Source organism: Cariama cristata, unplaced genomic scaffold, assembly GCF_000690535.1.
Source record: "Cariama cristata isolate BGI_N322 unplaced genomic scaffold, ASM69053v1 scaffold18256, whole genome shotgun sequence".
Taxonomy (NCBI): Eukaryota; Metazoa; Chordata; class Aves; order Cariamiformes; family Cariamidae; genus Cariama; species Cariama cristata.
In genome coordinates this window covers 25,570-43,693 of record NW_009622917.1, presented here as the reverse complement: position 1 = coordinate 43,693, position 18,124 = coordinate 25,570, and the positions used below count along the sequence as shown (strand labels likewise).

The window sequence follows — 18,124 nt, the reverse complement described above, 5'->3', positions numbered from 1 at the left end:
AGGTTTGTGCCCCTTCTGGAAACTCTAATACGGTATGGAATAGTTGCATAAGTTCTCAATGTCTTCTTTTAATTCTGCAATTTCAGTATTTCCAAATTCCCTGACAACTGGAACAGAACGCTGATCTGGGCTTGTTGTAAGGCAGTAAGTCTTACACATGTGATATGCATTGGTTATTCTGGATAGGCAGCATCACTTACACCGTGAAGGTTCAGGGACCACTTGCCTGGAGATTACAGGCAAAAGCCAGACTAATTAAAACAATCCTGTTTTAATTATGCTGGTGGGTCTATGGAAAACTTAAAGAAATGACCATTTCAGAGCAGCAATTGAAGATGGTGTGTACCAGGCATTGCCAAGGTGGAAGTAGAATCATGCCCTTTAGTCCTTCCAGTAAGTCTATGCTTGCTAGGATTGTAAAATGTATCAGTGAAGATGTCGGAAAGTGCTGAAGTTCGGGGTTCCTTTGCAATTATGGCTTTTGTAAACATTTGTCATAGCAAGATCTGGTTTGGATAGTTGTGTCCCCGTACTGAACCCTTGCCTATGTCTTCATGCAGGTGGATAAATTTGTGTTTAGTCATGATGTAAATATGGAACTAATACAAGTTGACCGAGAACAAAAAGGAGAAGGTCAGATAAATCTCTTCTGAAAGATGTTAGTAGCCGTAACTCTCTTCTTGATAGCAGAGTATACTTAATTATTGAAGGCCTGCCTATATATATGGGCAAAAAGTATGATAATCGTATACTTCCTCAGAGTATACTTTGCAACAGAGAATCTGATCAATTGAAATTAATAAATCACATCAAATGAGTGAAAATTTTCTAGTACTACTCAAAATGATCAATATCATCTAGTACAGAACATACCTGACACTTGTTTCATTTTCAATGCCTGTGGAGGGTTTTGTCCCAAATAGCACACATGTGAAGAACCTACTGTCAGGCTGGCTCTCACAGAGGATTCAGTATTAGCCATGAGGGGGTGCAGTATTTGCATTGTGACTAACTTATTTAATAAACGCCTGTTAGCAAGGAAGGAACTAAATTATACGCACTACTATTTCTGTCAAATTTCTCAGCTTAATTGCTGCATGCTTATAATTTGGGGGGACTGTAGGTGCTCATTTAATGACTCATCCTACATGTTAATCTCAGTACAAATGCAGAACAACAGAGCCTTTCTCTCAGCTCCAAATGGAGGTGTGAAGGAAAGGAAAATGAAGCTAGTTTCTTTGCCCTTCCACCTTTCTGTATCTCCCTGTTTCCTTAATACAGGTCTTTCTGTGTTAAGAGATGCTTGATAGTTTGCTGTCCTGCACTGCATCCCCTTGTTGATTGATTTTTCAAGCTCAGCCTGAGTGGGAAATAGAGCATCCATGTCTGATTTCTCTTTGCCCAGCAAGAGGCAAAGACAGATTTGATTTGTTTATTCCTGACTCTGGCAGACACAGAAGGAGTATCCTTCAGATACTTACTACAAGGCAAGATACCGAGGGGCAATGGGGGAGGCTCTTCTGTAGGAGATGTGGTTGGGTTTGAGGAAGGCCTGTGTAGGAGGATGAGATTGCAGCTGTGGAAGAGACAACGAATGCACACAGAGGGCGCATTGTGAGAGAATTAAGTAGGGAGGCAGTTCTGCTGAGATTTGGGAGTAAAGAGGGAAACCAGTCTAGAGGATGTACACTTGCAGTAGAGGGGTAGAAAAATGGAAGGTGAATAGTATGCAAGAGGTCTTTTACAGCAAAGAAGAATTAGTGTGTGGGGAAAGGAGAGATAAGAGTGGTCTGGGAAAAGCAATATTTACCTTGCAAAGAATTGAAGTGGAAATAAACAGAGAACTGGGTGGGAGGAGGAGGGAGTGGGAAGAAGAGAATTCTCTGAAATATGAGAAATACATAAAAAGTTGATGTAAAGAAGAGGGGAAATGCACATCAAGTTTTCAGATTGCTCAGCTGGTAGCTGTCACTGCAGAATTCTTTAATGCTGCATGTATTTTATATAAGATTATGGATATTGGTTATGCTACTGAAACTTTCAGGTAAGGAGAATGAGTGCTTAAAGAGGCTAGTTTTTCCTGTTTTGCCCTCTCCCATCAGAGGTCAAAGTGATCCCATTCACTGATGTTGAGCCTGAAGGCATGTGTGATTGTCATGAAGACTCAAGGTGGCTCTTGAGAGCAAGCAGTGAGCAGTGCCTTGTTTACCTGTCCCTGCGCTTCTGCCAGTAATTGATCACTTGCATGATGAAGCACATGGAGGAACTGGTCCAGATGAACTGCCTGGCAAGAAAGTGTTATCTAAACCTTGTATTTTGAGTTTGTTGGGAGGCAAAAGTTCCCTGCCACATGTTCTGATTTCTTCTTTACGTTGAATTTTAGGATACACACCGAGGGCTTTTTATCCAGCAACTGCGGCACACGCAGAATCCGCAGCCTCGGATCAAACTGAAGTTGTTTGGACACTCTGGGGCTGGAAAAACAACCCTTGTGGAGTCTCTCAAGTGTGGCCTGATACGAAGCTTTTTCCGAAGACGTAGGCCTAGGCTGTCCTCCACAAACTCAACCAGATTCCCCCCATCTCCTTTGTCTTCCAAACCTTCAGGTACGGCTTCAAAGCTGTAACATTTGAACAAGAAAACATTTTCCTCTTAGTCTGTATAGCTCCTAAGGAAGAGCTGTTGGTTGCACTGCAAAAGACAGGACAGGCTAAACGTGTAAGAAACCAAAGCAAAGTGGAGAGGGTATTGAATTCTCTGTGCACAGGCTTGTATCTAAAGTAAGAGTGAAGAGGAGCAGTGGGTGTGGAGGGTGCAGGAGTGGTTAAGGTTTTGTTTATTCACGTGCTGCGTAAGTGAACTAAGAGAGTGGAAGACAGGACTTATGAACACTAACGTTTATTTTTCGCAAAAAGTCCTAGGCTATGAGTGCCAGTGTTGTGACTAGATTCCACTGTCATGGTTTTGGGGATTATGTTTTGTCAGCCTTTTTGTTTGAGTAGCTTCAAAAAACTCTGTGCAAAACTGAAATAGTTGCTGCATCTTTATGTGATCTGTAAGTAGTAACAGAGGATTCAGAACTGCCTTTGATGCCTTGGAGTGCTTTTCTGTAAGGTACAGGAGTGGATTAGCCCAGTCAGAGGTGTCTAAAATTGTCTCCAAACAAGTTGAAAGTGGAGGTTTTCTAAACTGAAGTAGATGTGTGCAAATAATAGGGAAACTTCACCTGGGTAGCACCAGTTGGCCCTGTGTGAAGTGGGAAGAGCTGCAGGATGTGGAGGAACTAGCTGCATTTACACTTCAGCACGTGTCCAGCTTTGGAAGAACCCACAGTTGTGGCAGAAGGACACTGGAAAGGGTAATGAACTATTTGTCCAGGTCCATTTTCTAACACTGAAAGGCTGCACAATGTATACAAGCTAAGCAGGCACCTTGAGGAGCTCAAGTTTAAACTGATGTTTAGAAGTAGTCTTACTACACAAGTTTTAGATGGAGTCAGGGTTGCCTTTTTCTTTAAAAACCTTTGCATAATACTTGCAGGTTTAGGTTTCATTCATCATTTTTAAGTAAAGTTAGAACAGTGCTAGTAGTAGTTTTCATCTCTACTTTTTCTCTAGTCACCTCAGGAAGCTATAAGGTACTCAGAGTGGCTTAACAAGACAAGACACCTGGCACAGAGGTTGTTACTGCATTTGCTGTTTACTTAACACAAGGGGCTGACAGCTGTGACAACAGAATAAAGAAATTGATTAAATGAATCAATTGGAAGTTCTTGATTTATTTATCTTGATTTACTGTGTCATACAAGGGGAGATAAGTCACTCAAGGAATATCAGTTCCTGGAGGCAGTGCAGGAAGGTTTTGACTGAAGACAAGTATTTTTTCGTTTGGGTGGGTTTTTTTGGGGTTTTTTTGTTTGTTTGTTTGGGTTTTTTTAGAGGTCTGTTAGTACCGGAACCAGAGGATAGGTGTTATGTGCTCACAACATCATAAAATCAGACAAGATTGCCACTCACATTGGCAAATCATTATAGAAATAATGGTGAATTTGAAGCATGCATTTGAAAATAGCTTACCTAGACATAAAGCAAGAAAGTTGTGCAGTGCTATGCACACTTGAAACTTGTGCAGTTCTATGCAAACAAAGCTACTATGGTGGTGTTTTAATGTTTGGAGTTTTAGGTCTTGCTTGTTTCAGAATCTGTTCTTTTTGGATGAAAATCATTGTATAACATGTAAATAATGTTATAGGTTGAGTGACATAATCAGATAAACATTTAAACTAGCACAATTTGATCTGTACTTGATCATGTGCTTAGGTTTGTTTAAATTCTGTAAAAATAAGTGTGTGAATTCACCATGTATTTATTTACAAGAGCCTAAGGATTTAAATATTAAGCTAGAAGATCAAACATGAAAATAGAGTTTTACAGCTGACAAATAGTTTCTTTCTATATTAAAACCCAAATATTAGAATTCAGCATCTAGTGGAGAAAATAAATCTTTCCTTTCTCCACTAGATGGTGCAAGCCAATTAAAAAGCCCTTTTGTTTCTCATTTACTTTTAGGGTATCCGAATTAACCACGAACTAAACAAATTGCTTGTTAGTAAAATAATTTTGTTTAAGGGCTTGATTTTCTTGCCCACCTCCCCAGAAACAGTTGTTACACATGACATTTTTATTCTTACTTACAGGAATCAACTATAGGAATATGTAGCATTTCCATGCCGATAAAAATAGACCATGCTGTGAAATAGCAGCCCTTAGCTAAAAAAGCAGTATATTTTTGCAACATACAAGAACTTTCACTATTGAAAACTTTCATTCCCAAATAATTCAGGTTTTTTTATATGCTTCCCACCCAGCAGTGTATCTGCTAAAGGGCAATAAGTGCTGTATGGGAACATTCTAATATTTCCCTTTTCATCATTCAGAATAAGGATGTAGTTGTGTATGCTCACAGCTTGGTAGTCATGTGCTTTCTTTGAAGAGCATTTTTGCTTTTTTAATCAGCTTTTATGCCTTTCATACTTATTTTGAAGTGATCTGGTTGTGATTTTAACATGGTTTGTAATCTCATTTTCCTTTCCCTGACCCAGTTTCAGTAAGCATTACGAATCTTTATCCTGGTTGTGAGAATGTCAGTGTGAGAAGCCGTAGTATGATGTTTGAGCCAGGCCTGACCAAGGGAGTATTAGAAGCTTTCGTTTCACCTGCTCATCACTCTCACTTCTCTGCTGATGACCAGTCCACCAAGGCCATTGACATTCAAAATGCCTGCTTGCATGGTAAGCACAGCCCTGAGCTGGTGTGCCTTAATGCCGTGGGATGGTTAATGCCATGTTGCTTGGGGTTTTTTTTAAAAACGGAGGGGGAGCAGAAATCTGTCTTGGTATGGTAGTGACTGTGGTTCAGAATCCTACACTCATGGGGTTTAGTTTGTTTAAGCAGAAAGTAAATCTGTTTGAAGTTCTGTACCTGCAATACACATAGTAATCACTTGTGTCGGATCCTTACAGTTTCACATAGAAGTGTGTTTGAGGTGAATAGGTGGGGCAGAAGGAAGGAGGGATTTGGTATAATAGGAGTGGGCTGGCAAACCAGCTACTAGTGTGAAGGCTCCTTCACCTATACTGTATGCCCTCTGGGGATTTTATCAGATTTAATCTGGTCCCATAGACCCAAGTGTCCTCACCCTGTAAGTGGTTCCCAGCAGTATAGAGCACCTACCATTCTCATCCTGTGACAGGGCTGAAGCATGTTTGGTGAGCCCTGGAGCTCACCAAACATGGTGAGTGGAGCTTCTGATTTCATTTTTTTGAAAGGAAGCTAACTGCTCTTCGGTTGAAATCAGTTACCAGTAAGAGGGGTTAGTCAGAGAAGTTCAGTAAGTACATATACGGCTTTTGACTGTAAAGACCATACAAATGGTGCCTATACACCACCAGCCATACTAATCATTACATAGGAAGTGAGATCTCTCCCAGTAGGATTACTTCTTCATAAGGAAAATTTTGGCATGCCTTAGCAGCTGCAATTTTGAAGCTGAGTTAGGATTAATCAAGGTTTTATTTTGGAGAGAGAAACCTACTTATGAACGCAGTGTATTCATACACTAACACATGCAGTGACAAAACATTTGTCCTAAATTCTGAAGAGTTTGCCATGTAGCTAAAGCTTGTTCTTTGTCCAGCTAATTTCCTCTTTCAGTGTAATTTGAAACCAAGTCAAATTCTGCGGTGAGAGTTGTGCAACAGACTGTCAGAAGGGGTTTCTTTTCATTCTCTGTGCTGTCGTGATATCGAACGAAAGCGTGCACATGGGTGAAGTCTGAATAGCTGTACTCATAACAGCAGATTTGAGGTTTCTGGCTTCTCTTATTCTAGAAGTTTGTGGTGCATCTTAATCAGCATTTATTTAAATAGAGGTAGTAAAAGTGTGGGAGACTTCATGCTAATCAGATGCTGCATCTGGGAAGTGCCATAAAGTGCGAGACACTAATACTTTTCCTGCCTGAAGCTAAAGGAGATGGCAAAAAGAAGCACAGCGTTGTTGGGATCCTTAACATGGTGATTCTTCAGTCCTGACTTCACGTAATATGAAAAGTATAATTCTGTAAAGCAAAGTGTCTTTTTTGAGAATATCATTCAGCTGTTTTTAATAGTAGTAGTGGTGTGTTAAGAGGAAAAATTTTGAGCTTTTTGGGGTGAGCAGGAAAATAATGGGAGCCGTTATTCTTATTTTTCAAAGGAATTAAAAGATCCATTGCTGTTGTGCAAGGAAAAGGCCAGTTTAATGTGTAAGGCTGCATGCGTTTAACATACAGATGTTTCCATGTGGCATCCAGCTGAATGTCCTAGAGAAGTGAATGTGAGAGAGGAACAGATTGTGAGGACCTAACTTCTCGACCTCTGAAACTGACTGAAACCCGTTCCCTTTGTTCATGATTGCATTTGCAGTCTTGCTTTCTCACATGCATACAGTTTTATCTTTCTGAAAGTTTAAATCAGATTAAGTCTTTTGTTTGTCTTTGCATGGCTGAAAGATGCTTCGTGCTTACTGACAAAGTGTGATATCTTCATCTGTTTGTCTGTTTTTCAGGAGTTGGTGATTTCAGCATCTGGGAATTCTCTGGGAATCCTGTGTATTTCTGCTGTTACGATTATTTTGCTGCAAATGATCCCACTGCTGTTCACATAGTGCTTTTTAGTCTTGAGGAGCCTTATGAAATCCAGTTAAACCAAGTGACCTTTTGGCTCAGTTTCCTGAAATCGTTAGTCCCAGTTGAGGAGCCAATAGGTATGCTCTTCTGCCTCTTAATGAGATATTAGGGGACTGTAGGATAAAGCTGCTTATGTTTCTCTGCAACTTTGTACGTTGTCCATGTTGGGTGCTGTTATGTATCTTCAGCCCCATGTATTCAAACAGACTTTACACAAGGTTTCTTGGAGAGGGAGAATTTTATCTGTGGAACAATCCCAGAGAGTTCTACACACCACTTGGTCCAACTAAAAAGGGTCATGAGGTACAGTGCAGCCTCTTCTGGCACTGAGATTTACATCCATAAATGGCAGATGAAGTTTTATGTCAGATAACCTGCCTGGAAAAGTGTTTCAGAGGGTTGGAATCATTTAAAACCAGTTTTAGATGCATTGCTTAAATTCTGCTTACAGCTAGCCCCAATATACAGTGTTTCCAGTATAAAGTAGTCCTGTCGGTGACAGCAGGACAGAACGACATTGTGGAGTGGCAATATCTGTCAGTACATGCAACTTTAACATGTTTGATTTCAGTTGTATTTGGACTTCAAAGTTGTTAACCTTTTGGTGCATCGGGGTGTACATAAATCAGTATTTCTTGTAAATTTCACTTCACATATTCTCAGACTTTGCACAGGTTTTAAGGAAGTTTACTTGTTTTATATTCAAGTGTACTAACTGAAAGTTACTTGGCAGGCAAACAAATAAGCTTAGATAACTTTTTTTCTTAAAAGTTCTGTAGGTCTAGGTGTATATATACATCATATAACTTGTTCATCTTTGTAGCTGAGCATTGGTCTGCAGACTGTGACAGTTTCATGGACGAAACAAGCTCTGACATGCATCTTGGTTCTATGAACCGAAATGCTATTCCAGCCAATGGATCTAACTCAGTGCTCATGGGCATTTATACACTGCTAAGGACTCACCAGACAATCATATCAAAACAATGGTGCAAAGAGTATTTCCCCTCACTTTTTGTGTTCTGCTCAATTCTGTGTGCATTATCTCAGCCAGATAATAATAATGATGATGAGCCAAGGCAGATCTTCAGTTTTCAGTTCAAGCATTTGCACGGCTTTTATTTTCCATTTTAGATTAGATCACAAGGTTAACAATATGAGCATTTGGATCTAACCAACATGAAATTACTTCTGGAATTAAAAGCTCAGAAATTTGCAGAAAAGTATCAAAGCTGAAAATACAGATGATTTGTGATTGATGGAAGCTTTTCACAGCTCCTCAGTCAAGTGAGGAAACTTGGTTCTTGGTTTGACCAAGTTAGAATTTGAGTTAATCATGTCTTCTTGCTGATCTAATTATCATCATTATTTAGAGACTTTGCTTAATCAGTGTTTGTACTGGTCAGCTCAGTTTGGGTACTGTGCATTTTTATACCATTACAAATCTCTCAAGTAATAGGTGGTAACTGATATTAGCAGAAAACTTAAGCTTTTAGAATTACTTTCCAGTTATTTTGTCTAAGTCCTTCAGCTGCCCAAAAAAAAAAAAAAAAAAAATAATTTACAATTAGAAAATATTTATCTTGAAGTGCTATGCAGAAATTTGGGAAAATGTGGCTTTTTACGAATGAATCAAGATTCTGTAGCTCTTAGTTGATGAAAACTGAGCAGTGATGTAAGCATATTTCTCCCATGTGAAGTCTTTTCAGACTAAAACAGCAGGATTGGATGTACTATCTTTTTTAAAAGTAGTCTAATGACGTCTCCTCTTTTCTGGGAGATCAGTTTGAGAAAAGATTGTTCTGTACTGTCACCTCATTCATGCCATTTGTATCTTTCTTTCTTTCTCATTCTTTTTTTTCATGGTTTCTGCCAGGCTTTCCTACTTAACTCTCACCTAAGTGAGAGGTCATTGTTTGTGTAAGTACTGCAAAATAGCATTCACACCAACGTATGAATGTTGTAGACATTTTGTGTTCTACTTATAATCCTCTACTCTGCACCCGTAGTATTAAGGACCATCCAAAGATTATGAGAAACCCTTCCAAGAAGCTGTTATTTTTAATTATTTTTCCTCACGCTGTCATAGTTTGTAGTTAATAGATATATCATTAGTGTTATTGATTAATGTTTTTGTTAATTAAAGTCATGTAATATCAATGTATCTGATGTTATCCAAAGAGTCTAGCTATTCAAATTGGACATTATATAGATAATCCTATAGGCAGATAACGGCCAAAGCACCAGTGGCGTAAGCACAGTACGGCTGTGCTTAGAGTAAATCCACTGCAAAAGTGATTGGTATGAAGAATGTAAAATGTATTGCTACTTTCCGGGATCAGTAAGACAGCCATCTCCATAGCCATGTCTCATAGTGAGGGAGTGCTCTTGTTTCTCTTCTAGTGTTTGGTGGAAAGCTGAAAAGTCCGCTGCGTGTTGTTTTGGTCGCCACGCATGCTGACATAGTGAATCTTCCTCGGCCTGTTGGGGGAGAATTTTGGTATGACAAGGACATTTCATTGTTGAAAGAAATCAGGAACAGGTAAGTGGGGAGTGTATTTATATGTAGTGTTTAAACATGTCAATTGGAAAGAAAGAATACTAAAATTCGTAGGCATCTGTGAAAGGTTTTTATGCAGCTTAAGCTTTATGATGCTTTTAGTATGTTCAGGAAGCTTATATTGTGCAAAAATTGAAACATTTACCAATATTACAGTGAGTGAGCTGCCTTAAGTGAGCCGAGTGGTGCAAAAATGAGTAAGGCTTAGGTAGTCTCACCCTGTAGACACACTGGGATACCTCCAAAGGCCCGTCTCAGCCATTTGTCTTAACATCCTGGTGCTCAGGTTTTGCAGCAGTCTCAGAAAAGTGGGCAGTTCTCAGCTACAAACTCTGGATACAAAAGAGGAAGCTTTACAGGAGAGCCACCCTTTGCTCTGAATTGATGTAGGATGGGTAGACAGAAAACTTAAACCAGACCTGGAGGTACTCCCTACACAGTCTGTGAAGTAGCATTGTGGAGTTACACAGGTAACAACATCATCCAGAGGTACCTAGAAGTTAGGGAAACTTCTAGGCTTCTTCAGCAAATGTTTGGAGAGCGTGCTAATTGTAGATGGAAATAGGGAATTTTTCACAAACATACTATTGTGTAAAGCAACAATCATATTCACAGTGAGCACATAAGTGGGTAACACATGGTATGAGGAACTAACCATACCTCTGAGCATAGACACTTGTCTGGGCTATACGAGAAACAGATGTAGGAATTCCAGCACAACAGTGGCAGGGCAATATCTTAATCAATTGAAATAAACCAACAGAAAATACCCGTGCGTAATCTTTGGTGTTGGAAGTCCGAAGCTAGGAAAACAAGTATGTGCAGTTGAAAAGTCAAAAGGAAGTGAGAAAGATAGCTGGTGCCAATAGCAGTGACAACTGAACTATGTAAAGGTAGAAAAAAGAAAACAACAAATATGAAGGCCTTAAAAAGATTTCTATCCCTTTGTTTTGTAATTACAAGTCCTGTGAGACAGTTGTAATTTTCTTACGCATCTTCAGGCTTCTTCCTTAGGAAATATAACAATCTTCTGTCAATATCTCTGTTTATTTTCAAGACAATTAGAGAGCAGCTATGCTGTCTGTGCTTATAAAATATCTTAGCATAATCAGTACTTAAACTTTTTCATCATTCCCTGAAGAAAAACAAGTCTTTTGTAATTTAAGACTGAAGTACAGCTGGATTAAGAAATAAAACTGGATTTGGGACTAAGTAAATAATTGCTTGTTTTTACTGTCTTAGATTTGGAAATGATCTGCAAATTTCAGACAAGTTATTTGTCTTGGATGCTGGAGCATCTGGGTCTAAAGATATGAAACTTCTCAGAAATCACTTGCAAGAAATAAGAAGCCAGATAGTTTCTGTAAGTAATGTCTAATGGTCTGGGTTGGGCTACCCAAAATGTGCAAATCTTGTGTAATAATTTAATGTAAATTTAGTACTTACATTATGAAACATAAAGAAATGAGCGCTGTTCCAATTTTTTAGCAGCATGCATGACAGACTTGGTGATAAACAAACTCCTGACATCAAAGATTCAGTCAACATTTTCAAAATTGTAGATGTTTTACACAGGTCACCAAAGTGATCTCTCTTGAAAGGAAACGATTTGAGATTTTCAGTTCAAAGTTATATTTTCATATTTTGAATTGACAGTGATTGAATTCCAGCGTTGACTCTTTTTTTAATCTTTTTTTATTGGCCTAGTATTACAGAGAAACAGAATATATTTCAGACAAGTAAGTTTTTTGTAAAAAAATAAAATTAAATAAAAACACCAGAGTAGCACAGTTTCTTCAACTGTTAGAAAGATAATTCCCAATATAGATGTGTGAACTGAGTATGCATTTGCTTGAAGTGTCTATGTATGTGTAGGTATATGTATATAAGACTAAATGTAAAATAGTCACGGTTTGATGTTATCACCATGAACCCACAGAGACTTCCATACTGAGGGTGACCAAGTCAAGTTGTTACGTAGCCTATGCTAAATGGATTTAAATTTCTTCATACCAAAGGCCCTCTTACTTGTGTGACACACCAACAAGACTTTCCGCAGCTAATTCTGATAGATTTTTTTTTTTTTAATGAGTTAAAAGTGAATGTATTACTGAGTTCATTCTCTAGATCGAGGAAAACGTTTGGTTTCATGCAAAATTTGGCCTATTTTATGTTCCCAATAGTCTCTTGATTTAATAAGCTTTTCTTCTCTGACAAAACTTTATCGTAGCCGTGGTCACTAGCTTGAAATCTGGAGGGCTTTGCTGGATAAGAAGTGCGTGTTGTGGCTGGAGAGTGTAGGACGAAGGCGTCGGTGATGTCCAAGACAATGAATAAATAAAAGTACCATCTTTACTTCTTATCTGGTACCCTGCTGTCTCACCTGTTGAAATAAATCGGTCCTGTACAGATATTGATAAGTACAGATTTTAATTAAATGTTGACAATTTCTGAAATAAAGATTAACTTCTAGACGCATGAAGGCAATTGATACAATTTGAAGTCACTGTTTCAGGTGGTCAGCATATTTAAGAAGGCAGGACTATATAAAACCAAACGTTGTTCCATATGTCAGGATGCCCTTTGTAATCACGGTGATGTTAGGAAAGTTTGCTTGTTTCAACAAAAAAGTTGTTTCTGGAATTCACTTTATTAAGAAAAGGTAGATCTTAACGCCAAGTGAATGCCAGATGGAAGAGTAAGGATCCGTCACAAGGGGAATTCTTCAGATGTGAATGTACATGATGAATGCATGAGACCTCATAACCTCCATTAAAAAAAAAGAAAGCAACAACAATACTACTGTTATTCTCAGCAGAGCAGAATTACAAATGTACGTTTTCTATGCTTTTGTAAGACTTGCCCACCTATGACTCATCTGTGTGAAAAAATAATCTCCACACTGCCTTCATGGAGAAAAATGAATGGACCCAACCAGCTGATGTCTTTGCAGCAGTTTGTATATGACGTACAGGAACAGCTTAATCCCCTCGCAAGCGAAGATGACCTACGGCATATTGCACAGCAGTTGCATAGCATAGGAGAAGTAAGTGTTTTTATCTAAATTGCATCTCTTTATTAGCAAAATACTGCTCTGGTAAAGTATTGCTTAATTAAGCATATGTCCGTAGTTTGTTGGGGTTTTTTTCCTCCCTCTTAAAACATTTTGTTATCATTACTGTCTTGTGGCTCCTATTTCATTCAACATTATTTCTTTTGAGACAGGAAGAATTACAGTTTATTGCTATAGTTGTAAGAATATAAAATACCCAGAAAGCGTAAGTGTGCTGTCATCTTAAATGAGGCAGTGCCTAATGTTCTCACTGCATATGAGAAACTTATGTGTGTCCATTAGAAACTGAATCGTAGGAAAACACCTTTGCATAAATAGCATGCAGGGCATGGCTAGGCTTGACAGCTGTCGGGTTCCAATGGCTTCATTACTAGTGGAAATCAACAAGATCTGCTCTTCGTTCTGAATACTTGCAATAATTTAAAATGCATTGTTTGTTTTTCTCCTGTCAGCCGTGTTAATTAAATGATGGGGTCAGTAAGTTAGGAAGGAGAGAACTTGGGGTGTCATGTTGTATTTCACAAGATGTAAATAGTAACTTTCATATTTATAAACAGATTAACATTATGCAGAGTGAAACTGTCCAAGATGTTGTGCTTCTGGATCCTCGCTGGCTCTGTTCAAATGTCCTTGGAAAAATCCTGTCAGTGGAGAACCCAAAAGCCCTCCATCACTATAGAGGTCGGTACACTATAGAGGACATCCAGCGTCTGGTGACAGATAGTGATGTGGAAGAACTGATACAGATTTTGGATGCCATGGATATTTGTGCAAGGGACCTTAGCAGTGGAGCAATGGTGGATATTCCTGCTCTCATAAAGACTGACAATCTCCACAGGTCTTGGACAGATGAGGAGGATGAGGTGTTGATTTATGGTGGTGTTAGAATCGTTCCTGTGGAACATCTTACCCCATTTCCTTGTGGAATTTTTCATAAAGTTCAGGTGAATCTCTGCAGGTGGATTCATCAACAAAGCACAGAGGGAGATGCTGATATACGTCTGTGGGTAAACGGATCAAAGATTATGAATCGTGGAGCTGAGCTTTTAGTGCTGCTGGTCAACCATGGTCAGGGTATAGAGGTTCAAGTTAGAGGACTGGAAACAGAGAAGATCAAGTGCTGTTTACTTCTGGATTCTGTATGCAGCACCATTGATAACTTAATAGCCACAACCTTACCAGGCCTTCTGACTGGGAAATACTACCTTAGTCCTCAGCAGCTGAGGGAACATCATGAACCAGTAATGGTCTACCAGCCTAGAGACTTTTTCCGTGCGCAGAGTCAAAAGGAGACGTCACTAACTAACACTATGGGGGGATATAAAGAGAGCTTTAGCAGTATACTGTGCTTTGGTTGTCTTGATGTCTACTCCCAGGGAAGCCTAGGAATGGATATTCATGTTTCTGATCTGAATCTACTTACCAGGAGAAAACTAAGTCGACTTTTGGATCCACCTGATCCTATGGGCAAAGATTGGTGCCTTCTAGCCATGAACCTGGGCCTCCCTGATCTTGTTGCAAAGTACAATACAAATAATGGAACACAAAATGACTTTCTCTCAAGTCCAGTCCATGCCCTTCTGCAGGAGTGGAGTAATGCTCCTGAGAGCACTGTAGGTATCCTAATGTCTAAGCTGAGAGAATTAGGTCGCAGAGATGCAGCAGACTTTTTACTGAAGGCATCTTCTGTATTCAAAATAAATTTAGATGCTAATGGTCAAGAGGCTTATGCTTCCAGTTGCAACAGTGGCACATCTTATAACTCGATTAGCTCTGTAGTGTCACGGTAAGAGCAGGTGTTTTGCACGGACATCTTTTCAAACTGCAGAAGGGATAAAAGATACAGTACAAGAGCTTCTGTGCATTTTCATTTATGAGGTTTTACATCAAAGGATCTTTATCCTTCTCCATCACCACCTTTTTGTGCATAAACTTTCTACTTCTAACTGTGAATTGTTGCTTTTTATCTATTAAGAAGGCTGGTGTACTTCTGGTGTTTTAAAATTATTCCTGATACATAATGTGCTGCTTAATACTGCCATTTTAACTGCAAAGTCTTAACTTTTGGATTACATACTGCAACTGTTTTATAAAATACTTTGCTTCTCCCCATGAAAGGTAGGGGGAGAGGAATAGCACAGATTTCCTGAAATGTGTAATTCTTACACCCATTTTTTTCTTTTCATAGTGTCTTCTGCTTAACATTTTTTTTATACTTGTAAGGAGAGACATCCACCATTTGTGGTCAATCTGACTGAATTTAAAACCACATTGTTTATAGCTGAAAAAAGTGAGTGCCTTTTGCAGAAGGGAGGGTGCAGTTGATTTGAATGACCCTGCTGGAGTTACAAGAACATGCTACCTCTGTTTCACTGAAATTGTCTGCATGCTCATCATTGCAAGTGGTGCTTGCCTTTTAATTTTTCCTGCACTTCTAAGACATTGTTGATGACTCGCGCAGAGCATTCTTGTGCCAGTACTATGGGTATAGACATGTGATACATAACCAACTTCAATTACAGTCAAATGATAATGTGAAAATCTCTTACACTTGCCAATAATCATGCTTCATTATTTCCATACACCTCAGGTAAAATTTCATATCATCATTCAAAAAACACAAGTGTTGGATACAGCAGAATAATATTGTATAGCTGTCAGTTGTAATTTGTGTATAACAAAGGTTTTCTACTATTAGATCCTGCATTACTTACTTCCTGTACTTGAAAACTTTGATGGGGATAAAAACAAAAAGGAAGCAAGGTTTCTTGCAGTGATAACTTTAAAATTGATATGAGGGAATATGACCCATTCTCTGTTCTAAAAAGCATGTAATTTTAATGGTGCGATGTGTGTTTGTTTATATATATTGTATGTACATATATTAATACTATTTTTTTCCTTAATCTTACAATGTAGTAAACTTTTAAAGGATTTTTCTACAAATAAACTGTTGCTTGTTGCATCCTTGTCATTCATATTCTGTAGCTGAAAGGGACCGAAACTTGTCTTTTCCTTACAGTTGCAATCCTGGAGAAGCAATGCCTGGTTTCTGAAGTTCTGGGAACCTTCTGTGTCACTTCAGGGGGATTTTTTAGTATGCTGGAGGAATATTTGTTTATATGTTTACTGCAGAGGTGGACCCACTGCAGCAGATGGATTTGCATTGATTTTGACAAATGGCAAGCCAAAGCTGTTTGCTACATATTTTTTTTTCTTTGTGGTTTTTTTACAATGGAAACCAAAACAGCAGATGCGAGCCTGTCATCGGGAATCCTCCAGATTATGCTGTGTTGTAAAGGGGGAGAACACTATGTTAGAACCTGTGTTGCGGTAATGGTCCTTTACATTAAAGATCCCCTTATCACATGAGGGAGTGTGCTGCTGCTGCTTATTTAAACTCTCAGCACCACTCACGGATAGCTGCACAGTCTCTGTAATGGCGCTCTATGCAGGCAGCTCTGCACAATACCTTCTCCCTGTGTATGATGCAAAGGAATTAAATGGACTCATCTTAAAATGCTAGTTACCATTTCCCACTACCTTTCTTTGCATATTTTGCCCTTGCTTATTAAATCCTTCCCCAGGCATCACTGGGCTCCTTTGGTAAACATTTTTTTAAAAATCTAGTCCTCAATGAGAAGTATGGTTAATGAGCAGTCCTACCCTGACGTGTCTGTGCCCTGATGCCTCTGATGCCATCTGCCTCTGATGAACTGAGTTCAGCATCTCCCACCACTGCGCAAAATTGCTCAGGGAAGAGCCCAGCTTTCCGCAGCCCATGCTTGCCTGTGTAACTTCATGGCCACCACCACACCTGACCTTCCAGCTGTGGACGTGTTCAGCACTTCTGTCAGATTCTGGTATGTGGAGGGGTCTTTCTCATCTTTTAAGACATTTCTAACTGGTTTCTTTAGGCTTGTTCCTCAGGCATCAAACTTGGAGCTACCTTCACTGAGTCAGTGTAACTGCAGGGGAGTGGGACTTGGTATCACAAGTCCTGTGAGAGAAGAGACTACTGTGAGGTGCTTTTCCAATGCAAAGCTGTCAGTGGTGGCTGTTAGTTGGGATTTAATTCACCACGGTACTGCTTATGGTGGAGTGGCAAGATTCTGAGATACCAGGTAGCTCCTCCTCTGCCTGCCTCCCCGGATGCTTGATGCACGCTCAAGATGCATGGCTGTCTTAACAACATTGATGCAGTAGTTTTTATCTTTTTTCTTTTTTTTCTTTTTTTTTTTTTTCCTGTCCCAACAGCAAGTTCCTGACAATTCTCTGCATCCAATTACTGTAAAATGCAGCCCTGAGAGTATAAATTACTTAGCGGATGCTATGATGGATCTTTGAATAGCAGTCACAGCCTATTGCATCATTTACAGTTTTCATGGTAAATAGGTTCAGGAAAGTGAATCACAGTCATAGGATAGCTTTGGATTGCTTTCCTATAAATCACGTGCCACTGACACACACACAAAAAAAAAAAAAAATCATTGTCCTGAATGACGATTTTGACAAAAAAAGGTTAGCAAAGTGATACAAGTGAGCATCACTTCAGTTGCTTCACTTTTATTGATTTTTTTTTCTGCTTTGTTTTGTGAATGCTACTAGGAGCAGATCTTAATTCCACAGTTTTTAGAACTGTTTAAAATGCACTGATTCTGCCTGACTCACTCCAGAAATGGAGGAAATGGAAGTCTTTGCAAGATCAAAAAAGTTCAGCCATAAAGGTAAATTATGTATAGTTTGTGCAAGGAAGATGTTAAGCTCAGCTCCTGCCAGTGAAATAAGTGAAGCTGGATACTAACCATTAGGAGACTCTCTTCCTTGCTCTTCTTTGTAGCTTCAGAGCAGAGCTTCTGAAACACAGTTTTGAGGATATAGCAGATTAGCCCCAATGTTCCAAAGATGCTGTGTTGCAGCACCATTGTTTAAAACAGGTGCCTTGATTCGAATCGTGTCATTATTTCAGCTTTGCCAATGAAATGCAGGAGTAATGCCCAAGTTGTAACTCCAAACAAAGTAAATGAAGTGTGCTGTTGGCTGAAACCTCTTTTTAGGTCAGAGGAGATGGAGCAGTGCAGTACCTCCTTTGAAGATGGCCTGAAAGCACTACATACAATATTAAAATGTATTGCTACTTGACTTTGTTAAACTTGGTCCAACGGATCACAAAAAAAACATTAAACAGAACCAGAGATTCACTCCTGTATCTTTCCAGACTGTCTGACTTGGAAGGCAAGGTAACGAATAGAAAGAGGAAGAAAATC

The 18,124-nt window shown here is 39.1% G+C and overlaps 1 protein-coding gene across 1 annotated transcript in view; it reads left to right on the top strand.

Moving 5' to 3' along the window:
• The window catches only part of DAPK1 (death-associated protein kinase 1), a gene marked incomplete at its 5' end in the record, with an annotated part of 48,419 nt that extends 33,530 nt beyond the window's left edge, over nucleotides 1-14,889 (top strand). Inside the window, 7 exons of the mRNA XM_009702537.1 lie at nucleotides 2,384-2,606; nucleotides 5,102-5,290; nucleotides 7,104-7,301; nucleotides 9,628-9,766; nucleotides 11,027-11,147; nucleotides 12,642-12,830; nucleotides 13,415-14,889. Coding sequence (XP_009700839.1) covers nucleotides 2,384-2,606; nucleotides 5,102-5,290; nucleotides 7,104-7,301; nucleotides 9,628-9,766; nucleotides 11,027-11,147; nucleotides 12,642-12,830; nucleotides 13,415-14,647 — 2,292 coding nt within the window. The remainder of the gene's footprint in view (nucleotides 1-2,383; nucleotides 2,607-5,101; nucleotides 5,291-7,103; nucleotides 7,302-9,627; nucleotides 9,767-11,026; nucleotides 11,148-12,641; nucleotides 12,831-13,414) is intronic.
• Nucleotides 14,890-18,124: the final 3,235 nt, after the last annotated feature.